We start from the raw sequence: 24,709 nt of genomic DNA, 5'->3' as shown, positions 1-24,709 counted from the left end.
GGAGGGGGCCAACGGATATTTGAAGAACAGGGAAAGGTGTGCTTGTGCCCTGGCCTCGCTCGCCCCCTCCCCCGCCCACTGTCTGGGGGCTTCTCCCTGCGGAGTGGTCCTGAGAGTGGCCGGCGCCAGGCTGGCCCCGTGGAGCCACGGCCTGGAAGCGAGGCCAAGCCAACGGGGAGGTTTGAGAGCATTGGGAAAGGGTGTGGGCATGGGTGTGGCAGGGGTAAGGATGCTGCGTGTAAACGGGGTGGGGCCGTAGGATGGTGCCATGGAGTGAGGAGGCCAGGCAGAGGCTGCAGGAAGCGGTGGGCGGGGCTGGAGGGCACCAGGTGGGGGGAGGGCCATGCCTTGAGGGCAGTGGACAGAGGCCACAGGAGCAGCCTCCCGGAGAAGATAGGAAAGGCCAAATGAAAAGCGCACACGACACCCAACACAGGCCAACGTTCAAGGAGGGAAACCATCCAGGGTGCCGACGGCACTGCCGACGCAGGCCCTCCACCTCGGCCAGTGGGGCCGCTAGCTTTTGCACTGCTGTGGGAGAAAGGTGCTCGCTTGCATGACACTCAGGAATGCCCCGCCGATGGGGTTGCACCTTGTCCCGTGGGTCTGGCCCTTCAGGATCCCAAAGACATCTCCCTGACACAGTGTCCGTGGCTGAGGCCAGCCAGGCCAGGCCAGGAGAAATGGTGGCAGTCACACCAACATCCCCCAATGGGAGCAAAAGCTAAACAGAACGTCCGAGTTGATGGGCAAGAACAAAGAGCCCCAAACGGGGGGCGTCGGCCACAGGGAGCCCCCTGCGTCAACACAGGGACTTGTCAGGAACAGCGACTTGGGTCCCGAGACCAAGTGCCAAGGCAGCTAGTTCCCAGGGGACACGGGACATAGGATCCCATTCCTCCGAAGGTCCCAGCGAGCGCAGTCACCGCCCTAGAGACAGAAAGGGGAACGGGGAGGGCAGGGCAGGGTGTGGAGTGAAGGGACACTGCAAATAGGTCATGGACACACCGCTCCCGTTGGGAAAGGGAGAAGCTTGGACACGGAGGACGCCGAAGGGGCCCCCAACCACAGGAACGTACGTGGGGCCAGGGGCCCCGCAAGCTTCCCTGGAGACCCACGAGAAACACCAGTTTACGAATGCAACAGGCATGCACACGCGAGTGTCTTTGTCCAAGGGTGAAGATGTGTTCTGAGACGTCTATCTCCACATGCATGCACACCAGTTACAACGGCAAGCAATCGCTAAACCTCCGGGATTCGTTCCTAGTGTGGAGACGTGAGGAGCACCAAGGTGATGGGCTGCATGGGATTAAAGTGCCCGAGAGGTCACGTGACCTTGGGCGGGTCTAAGAGTCCGGGAAGGAGGGAAGTGTCCCTCACTGACCGTCCCTCGGGCACGCCGGACGCTGAGTCTCCTCCACGGCAGTCCGCCTGCCACCCGCCGCTCTGGACGTCTCCTGACACACAGCAGGAGCACATTGGCGTTTCAGGTGGGTTGGGACGATCTGGGGCTCCCACGAGCTGGCGCAGATGTGGGACAGGGAGGAAATGGAGGTGGTGATGCGCCTCGACTCACCAGGTGAAGGACGCTTTAGTGTTGAAGACTATTGTGAGAACAGAGACTGAGGAAAGGCGTGGCTCTCGGTGTTCCTGAGCACATGAGGTTCTGCTTCCAAAGGAACCGAACCCCAGAGTCTGACTGGTGTGAGGGCGTGCGGGAGCAGTGACAGCATCCTGCTCCATGTCGCCGTGGGGCCCCAGAGCCTAAGGAATGTTCTTGTTCACCCGAATTTCACGGCAAATGCTCATTTGCCACGGCTGACACGTGAGATCAGCGTGGGGCCCCGTAAAGGCCACGTGAAAGAAAAGGGTTCAGGCCCTGCGTGGGGAAGCTTCCAGTCGAGTCGAGCAGAAACGAAACGTTTTCCTTGACTTTGTCTTTGAGGGTGGTTTCTCTGGGGGTCAAGTGGGAGAGGTACATTCTGGAGAGGCAAGCATCCTTCTCTTTGCACATGCAACCCTGGGTGCCACAGGGAGTATCGCCGTAGCGTGGATTGCGGTGTCCATGGGGGTCGGGCCTTTGTGTGTGGTTTTCCTTCCGGAGGGCGCTGGGAGAGACTTCCGGAAAGTCTCTCCGGCGAGTCATGCAAGACCACCTCCACGGCCTTGCCTGAGGGTGCCGTCCTGCGGGTGGGTCCACGGGAGAGCGCGTAGAACATGCAGGAGGGAGAGGTCCCACCTCCCAGGTGAGGACCGTGTTTGACCTGGTGGGCATGACGCCCCCTCATGCCCGCTGGGGGAGGAAGGTTCACGAAGGAGTCGTTGTGTCTGTGGGAATGACTCTCCTTTTCCCATTGACTCAGGAAGTCCAGAAACCCATCTTCGAGCAAGGCTGACTTGACCCTTCAAGGAGAGGGGGCAGATGGCGGGTGGTCACACCCAGCACGCACCTTCCAGACCCTTGAAAGCCCCAAACGGGAAGAGGCAACGGAGAGCACCCATGGCGCCCAGGGTTCCCAGGCTAGAGGACGAGGATCCTCGGGTAAGTGGAGCCCTGGAGGCGTGGTGAACCAGTGGGCGGGTTGGAGGGGCTGGGTCGGGTGGGGGTGGGGGAGCCATGCCTCTGAAGCCGGGGATCGCACATGAGGAGGGAATGAAGACTCTGTGTCCGGAAGTCGGTCGTCCTTTCCTGGCCCACGGTGGCCTGCCTTGGCATCTCAGCAGCCTGCCCATTGGGATAAGCTCCCTCGGCCGTAGGGTCACGTCCAGCCTGGTGTCTGTCCCCATCGTGGCGTGGGGCTCATTCTACGCGGCCCGAGACCTGCAATCCCAACTCGCGGTCCGTCCCTCACAGAGGCTTGGGTAGAATCCTAGGAACTTCCATCTCCTGGCACCTCCCGAGCCGTCCACGATGTGCCCTGGCCCACCCACACCAGTCCTCTGCTCCCCGAGTGTGTCCTTGTCATGTCCTTTGCAGTTGGACTGTGATTGGTGCTGATTCACTGAGCCCCTCCTCCTTGGTCCGCAGCTCAAGTGTAAGGACTGCGGAGCCTTTGGGCACAACGCATCCAGCACCAGGTGCCCCATGAAGCGCTGGGACGGGTGCCTGGCCCCCCAGGCCTTTGTCCCCAGGAAGCCGAAGGAGAATGTGGAACCACGCCAGCAGCAGGACCAGCACAAGCCCGGGCCCTTCAACCAGGCTGCGAGGGACATGGAAGAGGGACAAAGGTGAGGATGCGGCCGGCTCCGGCCTGCCCGTGGCCTGGCAGCTCAGGTCGCTGTGTCTCTGTACCCGGACACTGGGTGCTGTGTCGTCTTCAGACACACACAGGGGTGGGGGAGGCAGAGAAAGGAGCTCCCCGCCCCCCAGGGGACCTCACGAGCCTATTGAGCTGCTCTGGGGGAGTCCCTGAGGCTGTGTGTCCTGCGGTAGGGAGACAGGGGGAGGCGGCAGATGACAGGCAGTGGCGCACACGGCTCTCAACGCAAGGACGTCTTGGGCCAACCTGGACGGCTCGCTGGAGTGGGAGCCAGGAGGGCAGATGAAGAAAGGAGATCTTGCCCAAGCCCCATCGCTCGCTCCCCAGGTGAAGACACGAGATGCCGCTCCTTCACCTTCCCGTTCTTGGTCGTGCAGGCGAGAAGCCCAGCAGAGGAAGGCGCTGCTGCAGAGATTCCCCAGGATAGGCCCTGGAAGGCAGCAGCGGGCCTGGAGGGACTCCACAGAATCCTGTGACTACGTGAGGGTGAGTGTCCCCCGTCCCTGCTCTCGTTCTCTCCTGGGGACGGGGATGTGACGGGCTTCCCGGCCCTCCTGGCTGAGGAAGGGGGTCCGCCCCGATTCTCAACATTGGGATTTCCGTGCGGGTCCTTTCCAGCCACGTTTGCTGGGTGTCCATGATCCGGCAGGATTCCTTGCATGTGTGCTAACCGGGTGCCGGGTGGGCGTGCCAACATAACTTCGGGACGCTGTGCCCACACCTAGGCCTCTTGGGAGGCACAGGCATCTTTCCCTGGTGACACATACACCCGCCCCATTGGCCATCCAAACTCAGTAGCGCCCCCCCCTCCCCCCCCCCCCCACCGGCGAACCTCCACCTGCAGGACGCCTGTCCTTTCCCTAGAAGCCTAAATGGACGTGCTTGTCCACTTCGGGAGGCAGGCACGATGCACAACCTTTCTGGTCCGTCGCTCCCGTGGAATCCAAGCATCAAGGGGCTACTGCCCAGTGTTTCTTCCCGATCGACGCGGAGCTGGAGGCCCTTGTCCTCTGTCAGTACAATCCTTTCCCGTCTCTCCCGGTTGTTTGCGTTTCTGTCTGTTTCTTTGCTGTGCTTGTCGTGCATGTGTCCTTGGTGGGGAGGAAGGACTGATGGCCGTTGTCTGTGTGTTGTGTGTTCCCACAGCATCCGCACAGGCCGATGCCCGTGTACACCACCAAGAGGGTGTCCGTGCTGGCGCCGCACGTCCCGGCTGAGCCTCCTAGCGGGACGCCTGACACGACACAGCTGTCCCCGTCGGCTGCTCCTCTCGGGAGACCTGCGGCGAGCACCCTCCCGCCTGCTGGCCGACAGGATGCCCAGCAAGTGGGGACCCCAGCCCCGCCTGCCCCGCCTGCCCCGGCACACCAACGCTCTGCCCGGGATCCAGGCCTCGGTGTCCAGCTGAGACAACACCGGCCCCGATGTGCCTCCCTGGAAGCTTCCAGGGCTGTCTCCAAGGCGCGTGGCATTGGCCACGCCCAGGCACCAGCCAAGCGTCCTGAGGTGAGCCCTGATCCTCCTCCAGCCCGTTTGGCTCCGAGTCCCCAGCCCCACATCCAGACACCAGGCAAGAGATGGGCCCCGCTCCCCGACGACACGTGCCAGAACCCCCGAAAGAAACCACGTTGCAGCCCCTTCCAGCCACCCCACAAGAGCACAGGGAGCACCCACGTGGGGCTGCGCCAGAGTCTGTGTCGTCCAGCAAGGAGAAGTGCATGTGGTCCCACGGGGGCAGCCCAGCTGACCAGGAAGACACCTGCCTCGGTGCAAAGCAGGGGCCTCCAGCCTCCACGCCCCCAACCTCACCTGGACACTCTCCAGGCGTGCACCTTGCCCCCGTGTCCGCCCTGTCCGCAGGCACCCGGCCAGCCCCTGCGAATGGTCTTCAGCCGCCTGGACAAAGGCGGCTGGAGCTCCAGGTTCATAGCAGCTCCCTGTCTGCCACCTCCCGAGAGGCCAGTCCCCCCTGGCCAGGGCCCGCCCGTCACACACCAGTCTGAGGGAGGCTGTGTGCCTGTCTCCCGGAGCATCCTCCACGATGACCTGCAGCTTTCCTCGTCCTCGGAGGAGAGCGACCGCGAGTGAGACACCTCATGTCCTCGGACACTCGTCCTCTGGCTCTTGTGACCCCGAGCAGGTGACTGCGGCGCGGCGGGCAAGGCAGGGCCGTGACCTATTTTTGCTAACGCAGCAACTCCCCCAAAGACCTGCAAGGACAAAAACTTGCGTCCACACCGTGTTTGGTGTCCTGCTTGGGGCGGGGAGTGGGTTGAGCGCCCACGTGCAGACGCTCATGGCGCACTTTTCCTTTATGCATCTACACCTTCTGGTTCACCTGCTCCGTCTCAATCAACAAGGTCTCGTTTCTTTCGTTTCAATAGATTCTATGAGAAATCCAGCCAGGAGAGCAAGAGGTCGTCCACTCGAATGTAAAGTTAAGGATCTGTGAAATGAATGTGTAGTGGGTTTGCGAATGTCTCAATTTGGGGACACCGGAGGAATGATTCCAGTCTGGGCTGGGCAAGTGGAGGCAATCTTTTGTTTTAGAACAGTTCACTGATATCGTTTTTCTGCAGATCATATCGGGGAATATTTTACATGCTGTCTGCATTTTTGTTTTTCCCTGATAGTGCAACGTTGTGTGTAGTGTTACCACAGCTAATAAAATTTGCTCAGACACGACCGAATGTGCATGGTTTTCTTTTTTGTGTGCACACTGTAGTTTCCCGTCACTTAGAGTAGAATCCTGCATTGGTTCCCAAGTGCACTTGGGACTTGGATCCTCACCTAGTGGGGAACAACTAAGTATTCAGAAGCAGCAAAGAAACACGGGTTAACCTCTCTTCCCCTTTCAAGATAAAGTCTCTCCAAGTGTCCTGGGAACAAGACAATGCTAGAGGTGAATTCGAAACCGATGAGGGTCGGGATGCCTGGGTGGCTCAGTCAGAGAAGTGTCTGACCTGGAGGCGGCGGCTCACGTCATGATCTCAGGGTTGGGGAGATTGAACTTTGAGTTTCCCTCCCTCCTCGGGATTGCCTCTCTCCTTTTCTCTCTAACCCTCCCCCACATTCTCTCTCCCTCCCTCCCTCCCTCCCTCCCTCCCTCCCTCTCTCTCTCTGTCTCTCTCTCTCTGTCTGTCTCTCTCTGTCTGTCAACATAAAAACCCATGAACTGAAAGAACATGTGCGTGGGAAATCAATCAGCATTAGGGGCTGCTGTCCACATGTCTCTCAAAGGCATTTTCATTCACAAGTCACGTCAAGGAGGGTGGCATAGAAGAGATACAAAGGAAAGGATGAGAAAGACATTCCACAGATAGATACTAGAGAGGGGGAAGGAGACACGAGAGTTAGGAGATAGACACATAGAGTGATGAGCGATTGATGAGAGAGGACAGAGAATTAGGTGGTCAAAGGGTTCTTTGGAAGCAATTCTGCAGGCCTCTTTGCCCACGTGGCAGGTGGCCGGGGCTGAGGCTCCAGAAGCAAGGGGGTGTTCGTGGAGTCTGAAGACGGGCAGGCTCCAGACCCGGGGAGAATGGACTTGTCGGGGCCAGGCACTCAGACAGGAGCAGGTGTCTCGTCTTGGGACAGGGGTCAGCTTTATGCTCCAGGAAGGTCTGGAATGGACTGGCTCAAGTCACTACGTTAAATAGGGCAACTTGCTTTGCTCAGACCAGTCACGTGAGAGTTCCTACCATCTAACACCGTCCAGTGAAAACACAACCGGTTTTCTAGGAGGAGATGACAACCAAAGGGAGAGATGATTCCTTGCAGAAACAGGTCCAAACTTGGCGCCTGCCAACGGACATTTGAAGAACAGGGAAAGGTGTGCTTGTGCCCTGGCCTCGCTCGCCCCCCTCCTCTGCCCACTCTCTGGTAGATTCTCCTTGGGGTGTGGTCCTGAGAGTGGCAGGCGCCAGGCTGGCCCCGTGGAGCGACGGCCTGGACGTGAGGCCGGGCCAACTGAGGGCGGAGAGCATTGGGATGAGGTGTGGGCATGGGTGTGGCAGGGGTAAGGATGCTGCGGGTAAGGGTGGGGCCGTGGTCCGGTCCCATGCAGTGAGGCCAGGCAGAGGCTGACGGAAGCCGTGGGTGGGGCTGGAGGGCACCAGGCAGGGAGAGGGCCGTGTCTTGAGGCTGTGGTCACAAGAGTCTGAAGACTCCTTTTGTGCATCCCATTGGGTGTCCTCCTTGACCCCTTGCCCCTTTCCTTCCCCTCACATGAGTGTGTTTGGCAGTGAGACACCTCACGTGCTCGCAGCCTTTTCCTCCTAGTTGGTGACCCCGAGGAGGTGACTGTTTCATTGAGGATCCTCTCTCCCTCTCTCTCTGTCTCTCCCTGGCTTGTCCACATGAGCGCTCTCTCTCGCTCTCTGTCTCTCTCTGTCTCTCTCTCTCTCAAAATAAATCAATTAAAATGTTAAAAGTGAAAAACAAACAAACATTAGAGAAGAAAGCACAATGTCAGTAGACCTGGTCAGTTCTGAAATCTGGTCTAGAGATACTGACACCCTAAAGCCACAGTTTCCACGAGGGGACATTGGTCCACGCATGTCTAAATTCCAATGTCAAACCGTCTATAAATGTCACAAACCCACAACCAACATGTCCTGAACCACGGGAACCTATACCTACCTTGCTATGTGATTTGCTAGTAATACCAGGGACAATTTGGCAAATGATGGGTTTAGGATTTGTTCTCCTATTGGGAAGGGAGCTACAAGATGAAGAAAGCATTTACAAAGCCCGAAACCAGGCAAAGGGTATTTCTTGGGACAATTTCTCGGCCACCCCTTGGTAGACAGACATGTTGCAAAGGACCTTCATGATAGTTGTAGACACAGATCCCGTGGAGACAGTTCAGGAGTTTTAGAATCAAATCCATGGACAGTAATCATTCCAGAATAATTTGCTGGTGTCACATACATTCTGGCTGACGGACAGGAGGTGCTCCTACATGATACCAGAGCTCAATTGGTAAAATGATTTCCATGGCCTAAAAAATTCATGGCCGTCATTCCCCGACACTTTGTGTTATCTAAGAGCAAAGTGGATACTCAAAGAAGGATTTCCTCTAGGTTGGAAATGCTCAAGTCCGTCTGTCCAGAGAGGGAGCAATGGAAATGAGGGAGGTGGAGAAAGTGGTGAGACGTGTGTGTGCCTCTTGAGGAGGCAGGGGCAGGAGGAAGGCTGGGCTGAGTGGTCTGTCTGCAGAAGAGTGGCCACACCCTAAGACCCTTCGTCCAACTCCAGCTGGTAGCTGATTGGATGACGTGGTCCTAGTCAGGTGGGTGGGGCGAGCTTTACGAGGGCTGAGGAGAGGGCCACAGCCATCATTCTGAGACTGGCCTCCTGAGAGAAGCATCGCTCTGCAACGTGAGGCTCCACGTTTCAGGAGACATGGAGACGCCCTCTTCCCACTGCCGAGAGGAGTCTCAGTTCCATGTCTTTCCAAACCTCAAACCTTGCGGATCAAAAACGGGTGGTGCTGAAGGCCACGGAGGACCCACTCTGCCTGAGAAGCCGTCACCGTCATCGCACACACCCTGCGACCTGCCTACCGGTTGGGCTCCCACGTCGACGGGTCTGCCCCCCGCAAAGAAACCTGTGAGTTGGAGGAGACCTTCTGTGGTTGGGGCTGGCCTGCAGAACCTGGGGAACACGTGCTATGCGAATGCGGCCCTGCAGTGTCTGACGTACACACCACCCCTCGCCAGCTACATGCTGTCCCAGGAGCACTCCCGAAGCTGTGGGAGGCAGCCATTCTGCGTGCTGTGTGCTCTGCAGGCTCACGTGACCCGGGCCCTCTGCCGTCCGGGAGACGTGATCCGGCCTCCGCCAAAACTGCTCGCTGCCTTCCACACACACAGGCAGGAGGATGCCCATGAGTTTCTGATGTTCACTCTGGATGCTATGCAGCAAGCGTGTTTGCGTGAGGACAAGCCTTCAGAGCCTCAGGCTCAGGACGCCACCCTCATCCGGCAAATCTTTGGGGGGTACTGGAGGTCTCAAATCCAGTGTCTCCACTGCCAGGGTGTCTCCAGCACTTTGGACCCTTACCTGGACATTAGCCTGGATATCAGGGCAGCTCAGAGTGTGAGCCAAGCTTTGCAACACTTGGTGAAGCCCGAACAGTTGGATGGTGAAAATGCCTATCGTTGTAGTACTTGTCTCGACAAGGTACCTGCTTCCAAGACGTTGACTTTGCACACTTGCTCCAAGGTCCTGATGCTGGTATTGAAACGATTCTGCCATTTCACGGGCAGCAAACTGGCTAAGGAAGTGCAATACCCTGAGCGCCTTGACATGCGACGCTACGCGTCTGGGCAGGACGGGGGGTCGCTGACTTATGTGCTCTATGCCGTGCTGGTGCACGCGGGCTGGAATTGTCACAGCGGACATTACTTCTGTTACATCAAAGCTGGGAACGGCCAGTGGTACAAAATGGACGATGCGAAGGTGACCGCCAGTGATGCGACGTCTGCCCTGAGCCAACACGCCTATGTCCTCTTTTACATCCAGAAGAGTGAATTGGAAAGAGAGCGTGCGAGTGAGCCAGGTGCTGGGGAATCCACATGCCTCCAGGCTGACCACGCAGGCACGGCTGCGGCCCAAGGGGGGCCTGAAACCGACCCCAACATCGAGGTGCCACAATTGGAGGATCACGTGGAAGAGACACCACTGCCAGCAACCACGTTAGACCAGTGGAGATTCCTCCAAGAAAGCCACCGTCCCAAGTCTGAATTCAACCTCAGGAAACTAGAATTTGCTCTTCCCCCCGACGCAGTCCTAATTCACCAGTCCAAATACAGAGATGAGATGGGAAAGGATCACCGTGAACCAAGCATCTACCGGCTCAACAGTTCAGCCAGGGACATCCCCCCTCAGAGGGCAACGGCCATTCACCAAGTCCCTTGTCTCACCGGCAGAGCCAGAGCTACCAAGAGGAAGAACAAGAAGGGACAGAGGTCTCAGGAAGCAGTGCAGGGATCCCACTACGGGCTTTGAGATACACGCCTGCCCACGTGCACACTCACCCGCCCTCACTCACTACTCACTCACTCACTCACAGTCCCTTGTAGGCCACATTTTGTGTGTTGTAGGTGGGTGTGATCGGGACATGTGGAGGGACCATGAATCTGGCTGTATTCATGGGGTATGGCGTTCCAGTTGACCTGGAGAATCCTGAGCTTTAAGGCTGGCTGGCTGTAATGATGTTATTGGAGAGGTGTGGATTATGCTGGGTATTTATTTGGAAGGTTTCTCCCCTCCATCAGCACCGAGGATCATTGGGCACTCTCAGAGCCTGAAAGGGTCAGAGGAAGTGGCCAATGAGGCATGAAGGTGGAAACAAGGCAGAGCACCGGGAGTCCCTGTGAAAATGCCTGGGACTCACGGTCCCATCATCCCATTCCCTACTCCCTGTGTATTGGTAAAGTACATGTGCCCAAACATGTGCGTGTGGGGACTCTCGGTGATATCCAAACATGCACCGGCAGGGGAAGGAGTTTGAAACAATCTCAGGGCTTCCACACGGAGGAGTGGCAAATGACCAGGAAACTGGAAGAACTCTAGCTCTACGTGGGAGCAGACAGCCTTTTCAGGAATGTCTTGTGTCGGAAGGAGAGGAGCAGAAGGAAACACGAATTCATAACTGTGCAAAGTGTTTCCTTGTATACATAATATATTTTGTAAAGTCTCCACATGTTCATGTGAACATTGGCTATTTGCCTGGAAATGGCAAGGAGCAAATAAATGCTCATGTCTCTGGACACGGGTGGGTGGAGCCTTCCTGGCCCATGTTCGTTAGATGAGGTTCCCTTAACAATCCCCCTCCCATGAGGCTGCAGAGCAAACGGGCGAAAGGAACCTTCTTCCACCGCTTCTTGCTGAGCCGCCAAGCAGCTCTACCTTGTTCCGCAGAGTTGACCACCATCCCCCCATCGGACAATCTCCTCCACAAGGGAGGAGGCTCAGGGATTTCTGCTCAGTTGCATTGCAATCTTGGTCCTCGGTTGTACACCTCAGAAAAACAGTCTCAAGTGGACACCGAGGCAACAATGTGGTATTTCAGGTCAGGGTATGGATGGATGCTCTCAGTCACACCTGTATTTCTTAGGAGCGAGACTCACTAAATACACTGTTGAATGGGAATTAGTGCATGATCCTTCAATTCCCCCTAGGGGAGGGGGGCCATATAGGAGATCTCTGGTCGTTTGCCAATGGCACTGACAGGTTAATAGCTGTTGTTGGCTGTCGTCGTCGTCGTCGTCGTCGTCGTTGTTGTCGTAGTTGTTGTTTCAGTCTGCATTAAACATACACTCAACACGCAGTGGGAACTAATGTCAGTATGTGATTTTTGTTAACAGCAAATTCATATTTGAATTCTGGATTGATTCAATATCAGAGCGATAGAGGAAAAATCTTTTTCCTATCTACTTTTAAAATTTATTGGTCTGTTGTTTTCATGTTTTAAACATGAAGTAAAATGTTTAAATAAACAGAGAGGGACACACACACAAAACAGAGACAGAGTGTGAGCATGGGAGGGGGAGAGAGAGAGAGACACAGTACCCCAAAGCAGCTCCAGGCTCTGAGCTGTCAGCACAGAGACCAACGTGGGGCTCAAACCCACGAACCATGAGATCATGACCTGAGCTGAAGTTGGACACTCTACCTGACTGAGCCACCCAGTCCCACCTCCATTTTCCAAATTTAAAATCAAATTCAGTTCAACAGGGAGTGTAGTCTTGGTTTCAGGGTGGAACTTAGGCTTCGTCCAACTTACATGAAACACACCCACTGCTAAACCCCACAGGGGCCCTCCAATAACGCCCGTTTTCAATGTAGCCCACCCACTCCTACTCTACCAACCCTCCCTTCTTCTCTACATGAAGGGTTCTCCTGGGGCACGTGGGTGTCTCAGCGGTTTCAGACTTTGATTCAGTCAGCTCATGATCTCAGGGTTGAGACTTTCAAGCCTGTGTCCGGAGCTTGTTGACAGCTCAGATAGCCTGGAGCTGCTCTGGTTTCTGTGTGCATGCCTCTCTCTGCCACTCCCCTGGTCATGCGCGCGCTCGCTCTCTCTCTCTCTCTCTCTCTGCCACTCCCCTGCTCTCTCTCTCTCGCTAAGATAAAGAGAAAACAAAATTTTTTGAAGAGTCTCCTATGGCTTGCCTCCCGACTGTGATTTTATTTCTGTTCTTTTTTTCTTCCTTCCCCTATGTTCTTCTGTTTTGTTTTTATTCACACATGAGTGATGACATGGCACTTTTGCAGTGGAAAGGTTCAACAGGGTAGCTGGATGTTAGAGCTCAAAAGACATGCACAGAGACATCTATCTTTCCTGTGGATTTTGATTTAAACAGTGGCGCGATTCGTGGGTACAAAATGCAAACTGTGTATGTGCAAATGAGCCACCAAGGGAAAAGCCACAGAAAATAAACCACGCCAGGTCATCCTGTAGAAATTTGGGATCCAACTTTCTCTTCCTGGATTAAACCCTGTATATCACACGCTCACAACACACACGGCAACACCCGGACAATATTGGTTCTGGTCTTCTCAAGACGGCCTCCTTAAGCATCCAGTCAGATCCCAGAGACTATGGACAGCTTTCCTGGTGGACTTGTGTCACGTTTCCACCCACACATGAGAAGTCCACACCCCTGGCTCTGCAATCGTCGGGGAGGTCACAAGGGGAGTCTTGCCACACTGCTCTCTGTCCAGCAGGGGCGCCGCTGGGCCAGCAGGCATGCTAGACTTCCAGAGGACCTGGCATGTGCACTTGGCTCAGCTGGCAGGTCGGAGTCCTCGTGCCTCGCACTGCAGCAACTGAGTTTCTGTGGGCATAAAGGACGACCATGAACTGTTACAGAAGGTCTGGTGGGTTCTAGGATTCCCTCCTTGTGGATACTTTGGCCGGGCTGGACCCTGGACCTGAGCGAAAATTGACCACCTTGAGCTGCTCGGGCCACTGGTGACGATCTATTTTCCAGACATCCACAGGAAATTTTCTTTCAAAAATATAAATCCAGTTAGAAGTCAAAGGACATTCATTTTTAAACACTGTTGACAATTAGGCAAAGAAGATTGCATAGGGGAAAACCAGGTTGGCAGGTGCCCTCACGTGCGGGCGATGTGGGAGCAATCACGGCAAATAGGAAACAGCGTTATTGGGTCATCGCTCAAATCCAGCAGCCTAAATCTGGATTTGTCAAGGGAGAGCTTAATTCAGAGATGGCACCTGCAGGAGTCGTAAGGGTATTCATGAGGATACAGAAAAGGCAGTGTGGGGGGAAGGGGCCAAGATGGCAGAACAGCATGAAGTTTTTTTTGCGTCTCTCATCCATGAAATACAGCCAGATCAACACTAAACCATCCTGCACACCTAGAAAACTGATCTGAGGATCACGCAACAGGTTGCCAACCTGAACCCCCAGAACTCGTGGGGGACGACGGCGCTAGAGTGGTGAACTGGGGAAGGAGAAGCCACAGAGGTCAGGGAGATGCTTTTGCAGCAGAGAGGACGGAGACAGGGGCAGAATATGGGAAAATCACCCCCCTGCCAAAAGCAGCTGGAGAGAAAGTGGAAAATTGGAAACAGCCTCAGGGACTGAATTAAAAAGGGAGAAAGGAGAGGGTTTAAATTCCATTAAGACTATAAAAACGGGGGAGCACAGAGAGCGAAACCTCCGCATGTGATACCTGGCGGTGCTTGGTCGGATGGGCTGAATCCCCGAGAGCAGAGTGAAGGACTGGGGGTGTGGAGGAGGGTGTCTGGAACCACACAGGGAGAGGCGGTTCCCCTGCTGGAAGGACACCTGGTAGAGGCTGTGTGGGTCCCCCAAAGGCAAGGCCCCAGTGGACCCAGGAGAACAACCACATTCGCTGGTGCTGGAACAAGGTTGTTAAGGGTGAAGCCTGGTGCCAGATGTGTGTGATTTTCCATAATCCCTGAAACGCTGCTGCTACACTATCGCCGTGAACGTTTTCGGGCGAGGCGGCACCAAGATCCGCCGTCTCTGGGCATCGGCAGCGGCACGGTGTTGCCAATGTTCTGGGTGCGGCCGGCACCCGGCCACGCTCGTGAGACCCTGACGCAGAGGATTGAGCAGGTCCTCAGCCGCGGGCCCTAGAAGTGAAGGGGTCGGGGAACACAGGCCGCCTGCGGAGGTAAAATCCCAGGAGGGATGGTGTCTCTGGCAAACCTGACGACCGGGCCACGGACACAGTGTCTAAGCGGCGTGTGGAAAGAAGCCGCGACAAAGGACGGGGGAAGGTGTGCTGATCGCAGACAGACGCGTTCAGATACTACAGACTGGGCACTGAGTGACGCCAAGGGCTCCGCGCCCGCGCATGCGCTTATGACACCTACCAGAAGCGCCCAGCAGTCCGCGTTGTGTAGCTGCGCCATCTAGTGGAGAACAGAGCGTGACCTCTAGGGCATCAAACACAAATGTAACTTCAATCGTATTTCGGTCTGTTCGCGGTTCCATCTCTTTTCTTTTCTCTTTCATTCTTTTCTTTTACATGAAGACAGAAAGAGAAAACATATGTTGTTTATTTTCCACTGTTTAAAAAATTTCCTTGTGTGTTTATCGACTATATTCGTTTAATTTTTTGTAATGTGTCAATTTCTAGTTGAATTCCATCAATTCATTTTATCTATTTTCATTGTGTTCTTTTTTCCACAAATGTTCAAACGGTGTTCTTGCTTTCATGTTTCTTTCCCTTTTTCCTCTAATCTTTCAAGCCCATTTCAAACAACCCAAGACCAAACTCAACCTAGGATCTAGCATCACTTGTGTGGATTTGTGTGTGTGTGTTGTTTCTTATTTTTAAATTTTGAATTCTTTTGTCCTCATTCATACCTTTCCTTCCTCCAAAAGGTCGAAGCAAAGGAATTCACCCCAACAGAATAGAAGCAGCGAAAGAAAGGAAGCCAGGCCCTAAACCAACCAGATACGAGCAAGACGTTGAACAGAATTTAGAATCAATACGATCATAAGAATACCAAGGCTGGGTCGAAAAGTAGATGAGATGCCTTTCTGTGGGGATTAAGAAGTAAAAGCTAGCCAGGATGCAATAAACATGCTAAAAGCGAGCTGCGATCTGGAACAGTGCACACAGCGGCAAGATGATAAGGCTGAGCAGGGAACCAGCGATTAGAGGGGAAAAGCAATGGTGAATAACGAAGCAGAAGGAAAGGGGAGACTAAAGCAAACGAGCAGGGTTTCAGGCATTCGGGACAACTCAGCGAATCATTGAAAAGGAATCACATCAACAAGCATAGGGTCCCAGAAGACGAGAGAGAGGAGATACAAGGGGGCAGAGGGGTTATTGAGCACATCAGCCAGAAAACTTTCTACCTGGGAAAGACACACAAAATCCAGGAAGCACAGAAGGACCTCCAATTAGATTCAACAACGTCCTAACATAAACAAGGCAGAGCCTAGTCGAGTTCACAAAATACTCGGGCGAGAAAGAATCATGGAAGGCAGCAAGGGAAACAAAAGTCTTACCCTACAAGGGGACGACTGACCACATTTGCAGCAGACTATCCACAGATAAACCTGGCAGCCCAGAAACGAAGTGGCAGATATATTCATCGCAATGATCTAAAAGGACGCGGCCAAAACTATTTGTCCAGCAAAGCTGTCATTCCAAATAGAAAGTAGAGATGGAAAGTTTCCACAGCAAAAAGTAAAGGGGTTCCTGACACTCAACCAGCCCTCAAGACATTTGAAGGACAGACTCTCCCAGGGACAAGACATAAAAGAAAAAACAGACCACAGGCTGAAAAAACACTGGCAGCATCGGGGTCGGCCCGAACCCCCCACTTGCATTGCACGTCACCCCCCTGACCCCCCCCCCCGCAGCTAGCTGTTAGGTTAGAAGAAAAAGACAGAGAGTGCGACTCTTAATAAACTCCTATGGTACTCACCTCTCAACCACATAACACCAATAAAACCAGAAAGATAACTTACATATACCCGTGAGACATGTACTCACTCTAAAACGTAAATGGATCAATGCTCAATCAAAACACATAGGGTGACCTCTAGAATGGGTGAGAAAAGCTTGAGGCTGCACACTGCCCCATATCACTCGCTGCTCGTTCTACGGGCACCCCACATCTTCCAGATCTTAAAGACGGCCTCTCTGATTGAATGCTAGGGGATGGAAACACACATCTTCTCATGCACATGGTTGACAAAGAAAAGCAGACTAGCCATACTCATATCAGACAATCTAGACTTTAAAATAAAGACTCTAACGAGACACGTAGAAGGGCGTTATATCATAATTATTGGGTCTGTCCACCAAGAAGACCTCACGATTGTGAACACTTATGCACCAAATGTGGTGCGCCCAATTACATACATAAATTCATCACACACATAAAGACACTCATTGAGAATGATACCATACTAGCAGGGAACCTCAACACCTCACTTACAGCAACGGACAGCTCACCTAAACCTACACTCAACAAGGAAGCAATGGTTTTGAATGACACACTGGACCAAATGGACTTGACAGATATAGTCAGAACATTTCATCCTAAAGCAGGCAAATAGACATTCTTTTCCAGTGCACACGGAACTTTCTCCACAATAGATCACATACTGGGACACAAATCAGCCCTCAACAAGGACAAAAAGATCGAGATCATATCGTGCATATTCTCATACCACAATGCTATGAAACTCGAAATCACGACAAGAAACAATGTGGACATGGAACAAATACTTGGAGACTAAAGAACACCCTACTTAAGAGTGAATGGGCTGACTAAGAAGTTAAAGCGGAAATTAAACAGTCCATGGAAGCCAAAGAAAATGGTAACACCACAGGCCAAAACCTCTGGGACGCAGCAAAGGGGGTCATTCGAGGGAAGTCTATAGCAATCCAGGCCTTCCGAAAGAAAGAAGAAATGGCTCAGAGACACAATCTAACCGTTCACCTTAAAGAGTTGGAAAAAGAACAGCCAAGAAAACCCCAAACCAGCAGAGACAGGATATAATGCAGATTAGAGCGGAAATCAATGCTATCGAAACCAAAAACACAAAACACAAAAACAAAAACAAGTACAAAAAGAAAACAAACAGCAACAACACTAGAACGGATCAATGAAACCAGAGCTGATTCGTTGAAAGAATTCACAAAATTGATCAATCCCTAGCCAGTTTGCTCAAAAAGAAAAAGAAAGGACCCAAATAAAGGAAATCAAGAACGAAAGAGGAAAGATCACAACCAACACAGCAGAAATACAAACAATACTACGAGAATGTTGTGAGCAATTATACACCAATAAAATGGGCAACCTGGGAGAAATGGACAAATCCCAAGAAACGTATAAACTACCAAAACTGAAGCAGGAAGAAAGAAAATTTGAACAGACCAAAACAAGTAAAGAAAATGAATTAGTAATAAAAAATCTCCCCCTCCCCCCACCCCCACGAAAAGAAGAATACAGAGTCCAGGGCCAGATGGCTTTCCAGGGGAATTCTCCCAAACATTTAGAGAAGAGTTCACATCTATACCCTTGAAGCTGCTCCAAAAGAGAGAAACGGAAGGAAAACTTCCAAGCTCTTTCTACGGAGCCAGCGTTTCCTTGATTCCAAATCGAGACAGAGACCCCACAACAAAGGAGAACGATGGACCCATTTCCCTGATGAACATGGATGCAAAACTCCTCAACAAGTTATTAGCCGATCGGATCCAACAATATATCCAAAACATGATTCGCCACGACCAGGTGGGATCTATACCTGGGATGCAGATCTGGTTCAATATGCACAAAACAATCAATGTGATTCATCACATCTGAGAAAAGAAAGGACAAGAACCACACGATCCTCTCAATCGATGCGGAGAAAGCATGGGACAAAATACAACATCCTATCTTTATACAAACCCTCAAGAACGTAGGGCTAGAAGGATCATAGAAGTCATATACGAAAGACCCAACTCGAGTATCATCCCCCATGGGGAAAACCTGAGAGCTTTCTCCCTAAGGACAGGGACCAGACAGGGAGGTCCACTCTTGCCACTGTTATTCACCATCGCATTGGAAGCCTTAGCCTCAGCCATCAGAAAACACAAAGGACTCAAAGACCTCCAAATTGGCCGGGAGAGGTCAAACGTTCCCTCTTGGCGGATGACATGATACTCTATATGGAAAACCCAAAAGATTCCACCAAAAACTGCTAGAACTGATCCATGACTTCAGCAAAGTTGCAGGATGTGAAATCAGTGCACAGAAACGGGCTGCATTCCGATACACCAATGATGAAGCAACAGGAAGAAAAATCAAGCATCGGTCCCATTGACAATTGCACCCAAAATCATAAATACCTACGAATGAATGTAACCAAAGAGATGAAAAATCTATACACTGAAAACTACATGAAATTTTAGAAGGCAGAAAACACAATGGAAAAAATATTCCACGCTCCTGGTTGGGAGGACGAAATACGGGTAAAATGTCAGTACCACCCAAAGCAATCTACATACTCAAAGCAACACCTATCCAAAGAACACCAGCACTCCTCACAGAGCTGGAACAGACAATACTAGAATTTGTATGGACCCAGAAAAGACCCTGAAGAGCCAAAGCACTGTTGAAAAAGAAAAGAAAGCTGGATGCATCACAATCGCAGACCTCAAGCTGTAATTACACAGCTGTAATCATCAAGACAGTATGGTTCTGGCACAAAAACGGACACTCAGCTCAAGAGAACAGAAACGGACCCACAAATGGATGGCCAACTATTCCTTGACAAAGCAGGAAAGAATATCCAATGGAATAAAGACAGTCTCTTCAACAAGTGGTGCTGGGAAAACTGGACAGCGACATGCGGAAAAAGCAACCCGCACCACTTTCTTACACCGTACACATAAAGAAACTCAAAAGGGAGGAACGTCTGAAGTGTAAGACAGGAAGCCATCAAAACCCTCGAGGAGAAAGCAGGGAAAAGCCTCTGTGATCTGCGCCACAGCAACTTCTTACTCAACCCGTCTCCGGAGGCAAGGGAAACAAAAGGAAACACGACCTATTGAGAACTCATCAAAAGAAGACTCTTCTGCACCGGGAAGGAAACAGATCAGCTACACTAACAAATCAGCTAAGTCCTCAATGGTAGAAGATATTTGCGAACGACACATCGGAGAAAGGCTCAGTATACAAACCGATAAAGAACTGATCACACTCAACAGCCAAAAACCAACGAATCCAGTGAAGAAATGGGCAAAAGTCATGAATAGACACTTCTCCAAGAAGACATCCACATGGTCAACTGACACATGAAAAAATGCTCAACCTCACTCATCATCAGGGAAATCGTATCAAGATCACAATGAGCTACCACTTCACACGTGTCATAACGGCTAACATTAACAACTCAGGCAACAACCGATGTTGGCGAGGGTGCGGAGCAACAGGATCTCTTTTGCACTGCTGGTGGGAAGGCAAACTGGCGCCGCCACTCTGGAAAACAATATGGAGGTTCCTCAAAAAATTGAAAGCACAGCGACCCTATGAGCCAGCAATGCATGACTAAGTATTTACCCAAGGGATATGGGTGTGCTGGTTCGAAGGGGCACCTGCACCCAAATGCCCCCAAAAGCTTCTAGCAGCACTACCAACAATAGCCAAAGCGTGGAAAGAGCCCGAATGTCCATAGATGCATGTAATGGAAAAAGGAGAGGTGGCTTATATATACAATGGAATATTATTTGGCAAATGTCCATAGATGCATGGGAAGGAAAAAGAAGAGGTGGCACATATATATACAATGGAACATTACGCGGCGATCGAAAGGAAAGACAGGGTACCATTCGCAACTATGTGGCTAGAAGTAGAGGGTATTCTCCTCAGCGAAATTAGTCAGAGAAAGACAACTAGCATATGACTTCACTCATATGAAGGCTCTAAGTGCAAAACAGATGAGCATAAGGGAAGCCAAGCAAAAATAATATAAAAACTGGTAGTGAAATAACATAAGAAACTCTTAAATATGGAGAACAATTAGAGGGTTTTGGGAGTGGTTGTGGGAGGGAGAGATGGGATAAATGAAATCATTGTTGCTAGCCAACCTGGATGTAAATTTAAAAAAAATAAATGAAATTTAAAAAAGAAAAGAAAAGGCAGTATGAATGTATTTTTACTTGTTCATGTGAGAGCACAGGCATCCTTAAAAGTACACCTGAAAATGGTGAAAACTTCATCTTTCATTAGTTTAAATTGAAATCATGTATTTCCTACACAGTAGATCCTGGACATGGCTCCAATCTATAGGTAAAACATATATTCAGAAGGAGAAAGCAAAAAATGGCTAAAAGAATAAGCTATATTCTATATTCAAAATGAGGATAATCTGTCAAAGAGTCCAGGCTAAAAAGATAATGAGAAACATGAACTTAAAATATATGTAGAATATACTTAGAATATTAAACAATTATGGTTGTCTTCCACATGCATCTCAAAGGCATTTGAATTTATACATCACGCACAAAGTATGGAAAATAACAGATACAAATTCAATAATAGAAATACACTCAATAGATAGATAATAGAGACCCAATGAAGACAGGAAGATACATGATAGACACACAGATAGATGACACATAGACATGAGGAAACAGGTGGTAGAATGGTCTTTTTGAGACAATTCCCCATCCTGACTACTCACTTGGCAGATTCTGGGCCATTCTGAGATATGGAGACCAAGACAAGCTGGGATGTCATTCAAGTACGGAGGCGGGCTGACTCAAGCCCCAGGAAGCACCCACATGTCAGTACCAAAGCATTCAGACAGAGCAAAAGTCTAGTCCTCAGAGGTGGGTCAGCTTCGTGCTCCAGGAAGGCCTGGGATAGACTGGCTGAGGTCACTACACGGAGGAGAGCAAACTGTGACCTCATTCTAATAATGCCAAAGATAGTACTGTCTAAAACTCCATTGAAAACCCAACAATTTTATAGGAAAAGGTGAAAACCCAATGGAATATATAATCATTGAAAAAACAGGTCCAAGCTTGGTGCATGCCAATGGATATTTTAAGAAAAGTGAAAGGTGTGCTTCTCCTCTGGCTCCTACTAACCACCCCCCCCCCCCAAGAATCTGGTCTATTCTCCTTGGGGAGTGGTCCTGAGAGTGGCTGGTGCCAGGCTGGTACGGTGAAGGGATGGGCTGGTTGTGAGGTGAGACCAACTGGGAGTTGAGAGGATGAGAATTGGGAAGGGTGTGGTGATGGGTGGGGCAGGGGTAAGAATGCTGCCAGTAAGGGTGGGGCAGTGGTCCCATGCCATTGAGTGAGGCCAGGTTGAGGCCGGGGGAAGCTGTGGGCAGGGCTGGATGGCACCAGGCTGGGAGAGGGCCATGCCTTGAGGGCAGTGGGCAGAGGCCACAGGAGCAGCCTCCTGGAGAAGATAGGAAAGGCCAAATGAAAAGTGCACATGACGTCCAATACACGCCAATCTTCAAGGAGGGAAACCATCCAGACTGCCGATGGCATTGCACTTGGAGGCCCTCCCCCTAGTCCAATGAGAATTCTTGATGCCTCTCAATGCATCTGTTTGTGATGGATGATATCAGATAACCTATTAATATCATCTAACACAGTTTCCGTGTACGTCATAAAGTCAAAATATTTGGCATAGTAGTTGACCCTCCATGATGCCTTACCGAAGATATTAGACATTTCATATGTAGAACCCCCAGAGAAGACTTACAACATTGATAATATTATCCACAGTTAAATGCGTTGCAAAAGGGGTGTGAGGTTAACAATGTAAAAGAGCAGCCACATGACCTGAATAAAATGAATATTAGAAAACGAGCCCGATTATTACGGTTTTGTCAGAAGGAATAAGACAGTAATGGGGCAGTGGGCAAGGCCTGAGTCAGGGGCCGGGGAAAGGGAACAACAGCCTCTGACTTGAGTCACACAGAGTCTGCGTGGATGGAGTTTTGGGTGGGGCTCACCCTGTGACTCCTGTACTTCTCTCCTGGTTTAAGTGACATTGGATGGCCAACAGCTAGTTGCTCTGCCTTCTGGCTGCACAGATCTGCAGAGAGAGAGAGGGGAGCATTCCCCAAAGAATGTTCTTTAGGGCGAAGGAGAAGGCGTGTGCTCTTCCTAAGGGAGGATTCCTCTCTACACACCTATGGGATTTCCCTGGGTCCTCCTCAGAGTTTGCCCTGAGGGAGAGAAGAAAGATAGCCTGTTCCTAAGGTGATATTTTGACCAGCACCTGCCCAGCCTGTCAAATATTGCTGTGTCACAAAATCCTATGTAGGGCAGTAAATCACAAGCCAGGCCTCCAAAAGGCAGCCAATATGTGCATCTCTTGTCATAGGGTTCTGGCATATGCATACATGAAGCCTCACCAACGGATCCCATTATGGGCCAAAGACAGACTGAGCCTGCCCAGTGCATATTGGAGGTACACAGGATCATATGGAAATATTTTTATAGTTTATTTATTTTATCTTCAGGGAGACCGGGGGGGGGGAGTGGGGGAGGGGCAGAGCGGGAAGGAGAGAGAGAGAATCCCAAGCAGGCTCTGCCCTGACAGTGCAGAGCCAGACACCGGGCTTGAATTCATGAGCTCTGAGATCATGACCTGAAATCAGGAGTCGGACGCTTAACTGGCTGAGCTACCCAGGTGCCCAATCACACAAAAATGATTCTAATAAGCATGTATTTACACACTACAGCTGGGTTTGCCTGAGGTTCTGAAAGTCGAAGCAGACCTAGGTCCTATCAAGCTCCTCTTTCCTGACAGTTAATTAAGCTTTGACAAAGTAAATAATTAAAAGTAATCTTCACAGCTGAGAAAGAAACTAATGCACCTTATGTCCTATTTGGAAAATTTTTATTAAATGTGAAAAAAACATAGCTTCATGATAACATTTAATACCGAAAATGAAGAAAGCGGGTAATATATTCCCCAGTACAATTGGCACAAAACTACCATCACAGAGTCTACCGAATTAATCTCTGCTTCGAATTTGCAAAGGAAACAGTTGGATCCTTTATTCAGAATCCCCAAATTGCACATTTGCAAACCAAACGCATGTAATTTCACAGGTTATATTTACATTGAGGCTTACAACTTATTATTTAATTTCACTAAGTTTCTTAAATATGTATTTACATAAAATAAACTTTACATCCACGTTGATAAATATCATGTGAAAAATAACATATATTACCTCCACTGGCCTGGGAGTCCTGCACACCATGGATACCCTGTGTTGCCTCTTCCATTTTGGGGCATTCAAGGGTCTGTAAAATTCTTGCTTGGTGTGACCTGCTGCCATCTGCCCCACCTCCTTGGAGGGTCAGGTCAGCCTTCCGCGGATAGGGATTTCTGGATTTCCTGAGTCAAAAGAGAAAGGAGAGTCATATTCACATAGATATTTGACTCTTTCATGTACCCCTTCTCCCAACAGGCATGAGGGGGCGTCATGACCTCCAGGTCAAATACAGTCTTCAGCCTGCATGACCTCTCCTTCCTGCATGTTCTACACAGTCTACTGAGGACCCACCCCCAGCAGGGAAACCTTAGGGAAGGCAGGGGAGATGGTCTTGAGTGACTCCATGGAGAGACTTTCATGAAGTCTTTCAAATGTACTCTGGTATGAAAACCACAGGAAATACTGCCCTGACTTACACGAGAAATACTGCCCCAACATACACAAGTATGCTTGACTCTCAAAAAACGGAACTGCCCATTTGACATAAAAGGAAGCCATTTTCAAATACAAAATCAATTCCAAAAACCCAGTATCCCTTCTGCTAGATTGGAATCTTCCAAGGTGAGGGTCTGAACTCTTATTTATCGTTTCTTTCTAGGTCCCCACTCTGAATTTCCTTGTAAACCATGGGAAATGAATATCGAAACTCCGGTGAACTCGGAGTGAATTCTTTAGGCTTTCGGACCCAGTGGTGAAATGGAGCAGGATGCTGTCGCTGCTCCCGCATACCCCACACCAATCAGACTCTGGGGTCCAGTTCCCTTCGAATCAGAACCTCATGTCCTCAGGAATATTGAGATACATGACTTTCCTCAGTCTCTTTCCCCAGAATAGTCATCAACACTAAAGACTATTAACCTGGTGAGTAGAGGCACATCACAACTTCCATTTCGTCCCTGTCCAATTTCTCTTCTAGCTCAGGTGAGGCCCAAATCATCCCAACCCACCTGAAATGCAAATGTGCTCCCCCTGTGTGTCAGAGACGTTCAGAACAATGTGTGGCAGGCAGACTCCAGTGGAGGAGAATCAGCGTCCGAATGCACGAGGAATGGTCGGTGAGAGAAGCTTCCTTCCTTCCCTGACCTTTATATCGGCCCAAGGTCACGTGACCTCTCGATCACTTTAATCCAATTAATTCAATCAGCTGTGTTGTTGTCCCTCCAAGAAACTAGG

General features: G+C 51.0%; 2 protein-coding genes across 2 annotated transcripts; both read left to right on the top strand.

Moving 5' to 3' along the window:
• Nucleotides 1-1,879: 1,879 nt before the first annotated feature.
• Nucleotides 1,880-5,946, top strand: LOC113597179 (putative protein FAM90A24P). The gene is made up of 6 exons (XM_053216141.1): nucleotides 1,880-2,542; nucleotides 3,029-3,228; nucleotides 3,270-3,288; nucleotides 3,462-3,746; nucleotides 4,407-5,400; nucleotides 5,645-5,946. Exons 1-5 carry the CDS (start codon nucleotides 2,423-2,425, stop codon nucleotides 5,346-5,348), a joined length of 1,566 nt encoding a protein of 521 aa, XP_053072116.1. The 5' UTR covers nucleotides 1,880-2,422; the 3' UTR covers nucleotides 5,349-5,400; nucleotides 5,645-5,946.
• A 2,720-nt stretch (nucleotides 5,947-8,666) lies between these two features.
• LOC128314303 (ubiquitin carboxyl-terminal hydrolase 17-like protein 6) lies at nucleotides 8,667-11,080 on the top strand. Its single transcript, XM_053216240.1, has one exon. It carries the CDS (start codon nucleotides 8,667-8,669, stop codon nucleotides 10,272-10,274), a length of 1,608 nt encoding a protein of 535 aa, XP_053072215.1. The 3' UTR covers nucleotides 10,275-11,080.
• Nucleotides 11,081-24,709: the final 13,629 nt, after the last annotated feature.

The sequence above is a fragment of the Acinonyx jubatus genome, chromosome B1 (assembly GCF_027475565.1).
Source record: "Acinonyx jubatus isolate Ajub_Pintada_27869175 chromosome B1, VMU_Ajub_asm_v1.0, whole genome shotgun sequence".
Lineage (NCBI taxonomy): Eukaryota > Metazoa > Chordata > Mammalia > Carnivora > Felidae > Acinonyx > Acinonyx jubatus.
This window is presented reverse-complemented; position numbering and strand designations above follow the sequence as displayed.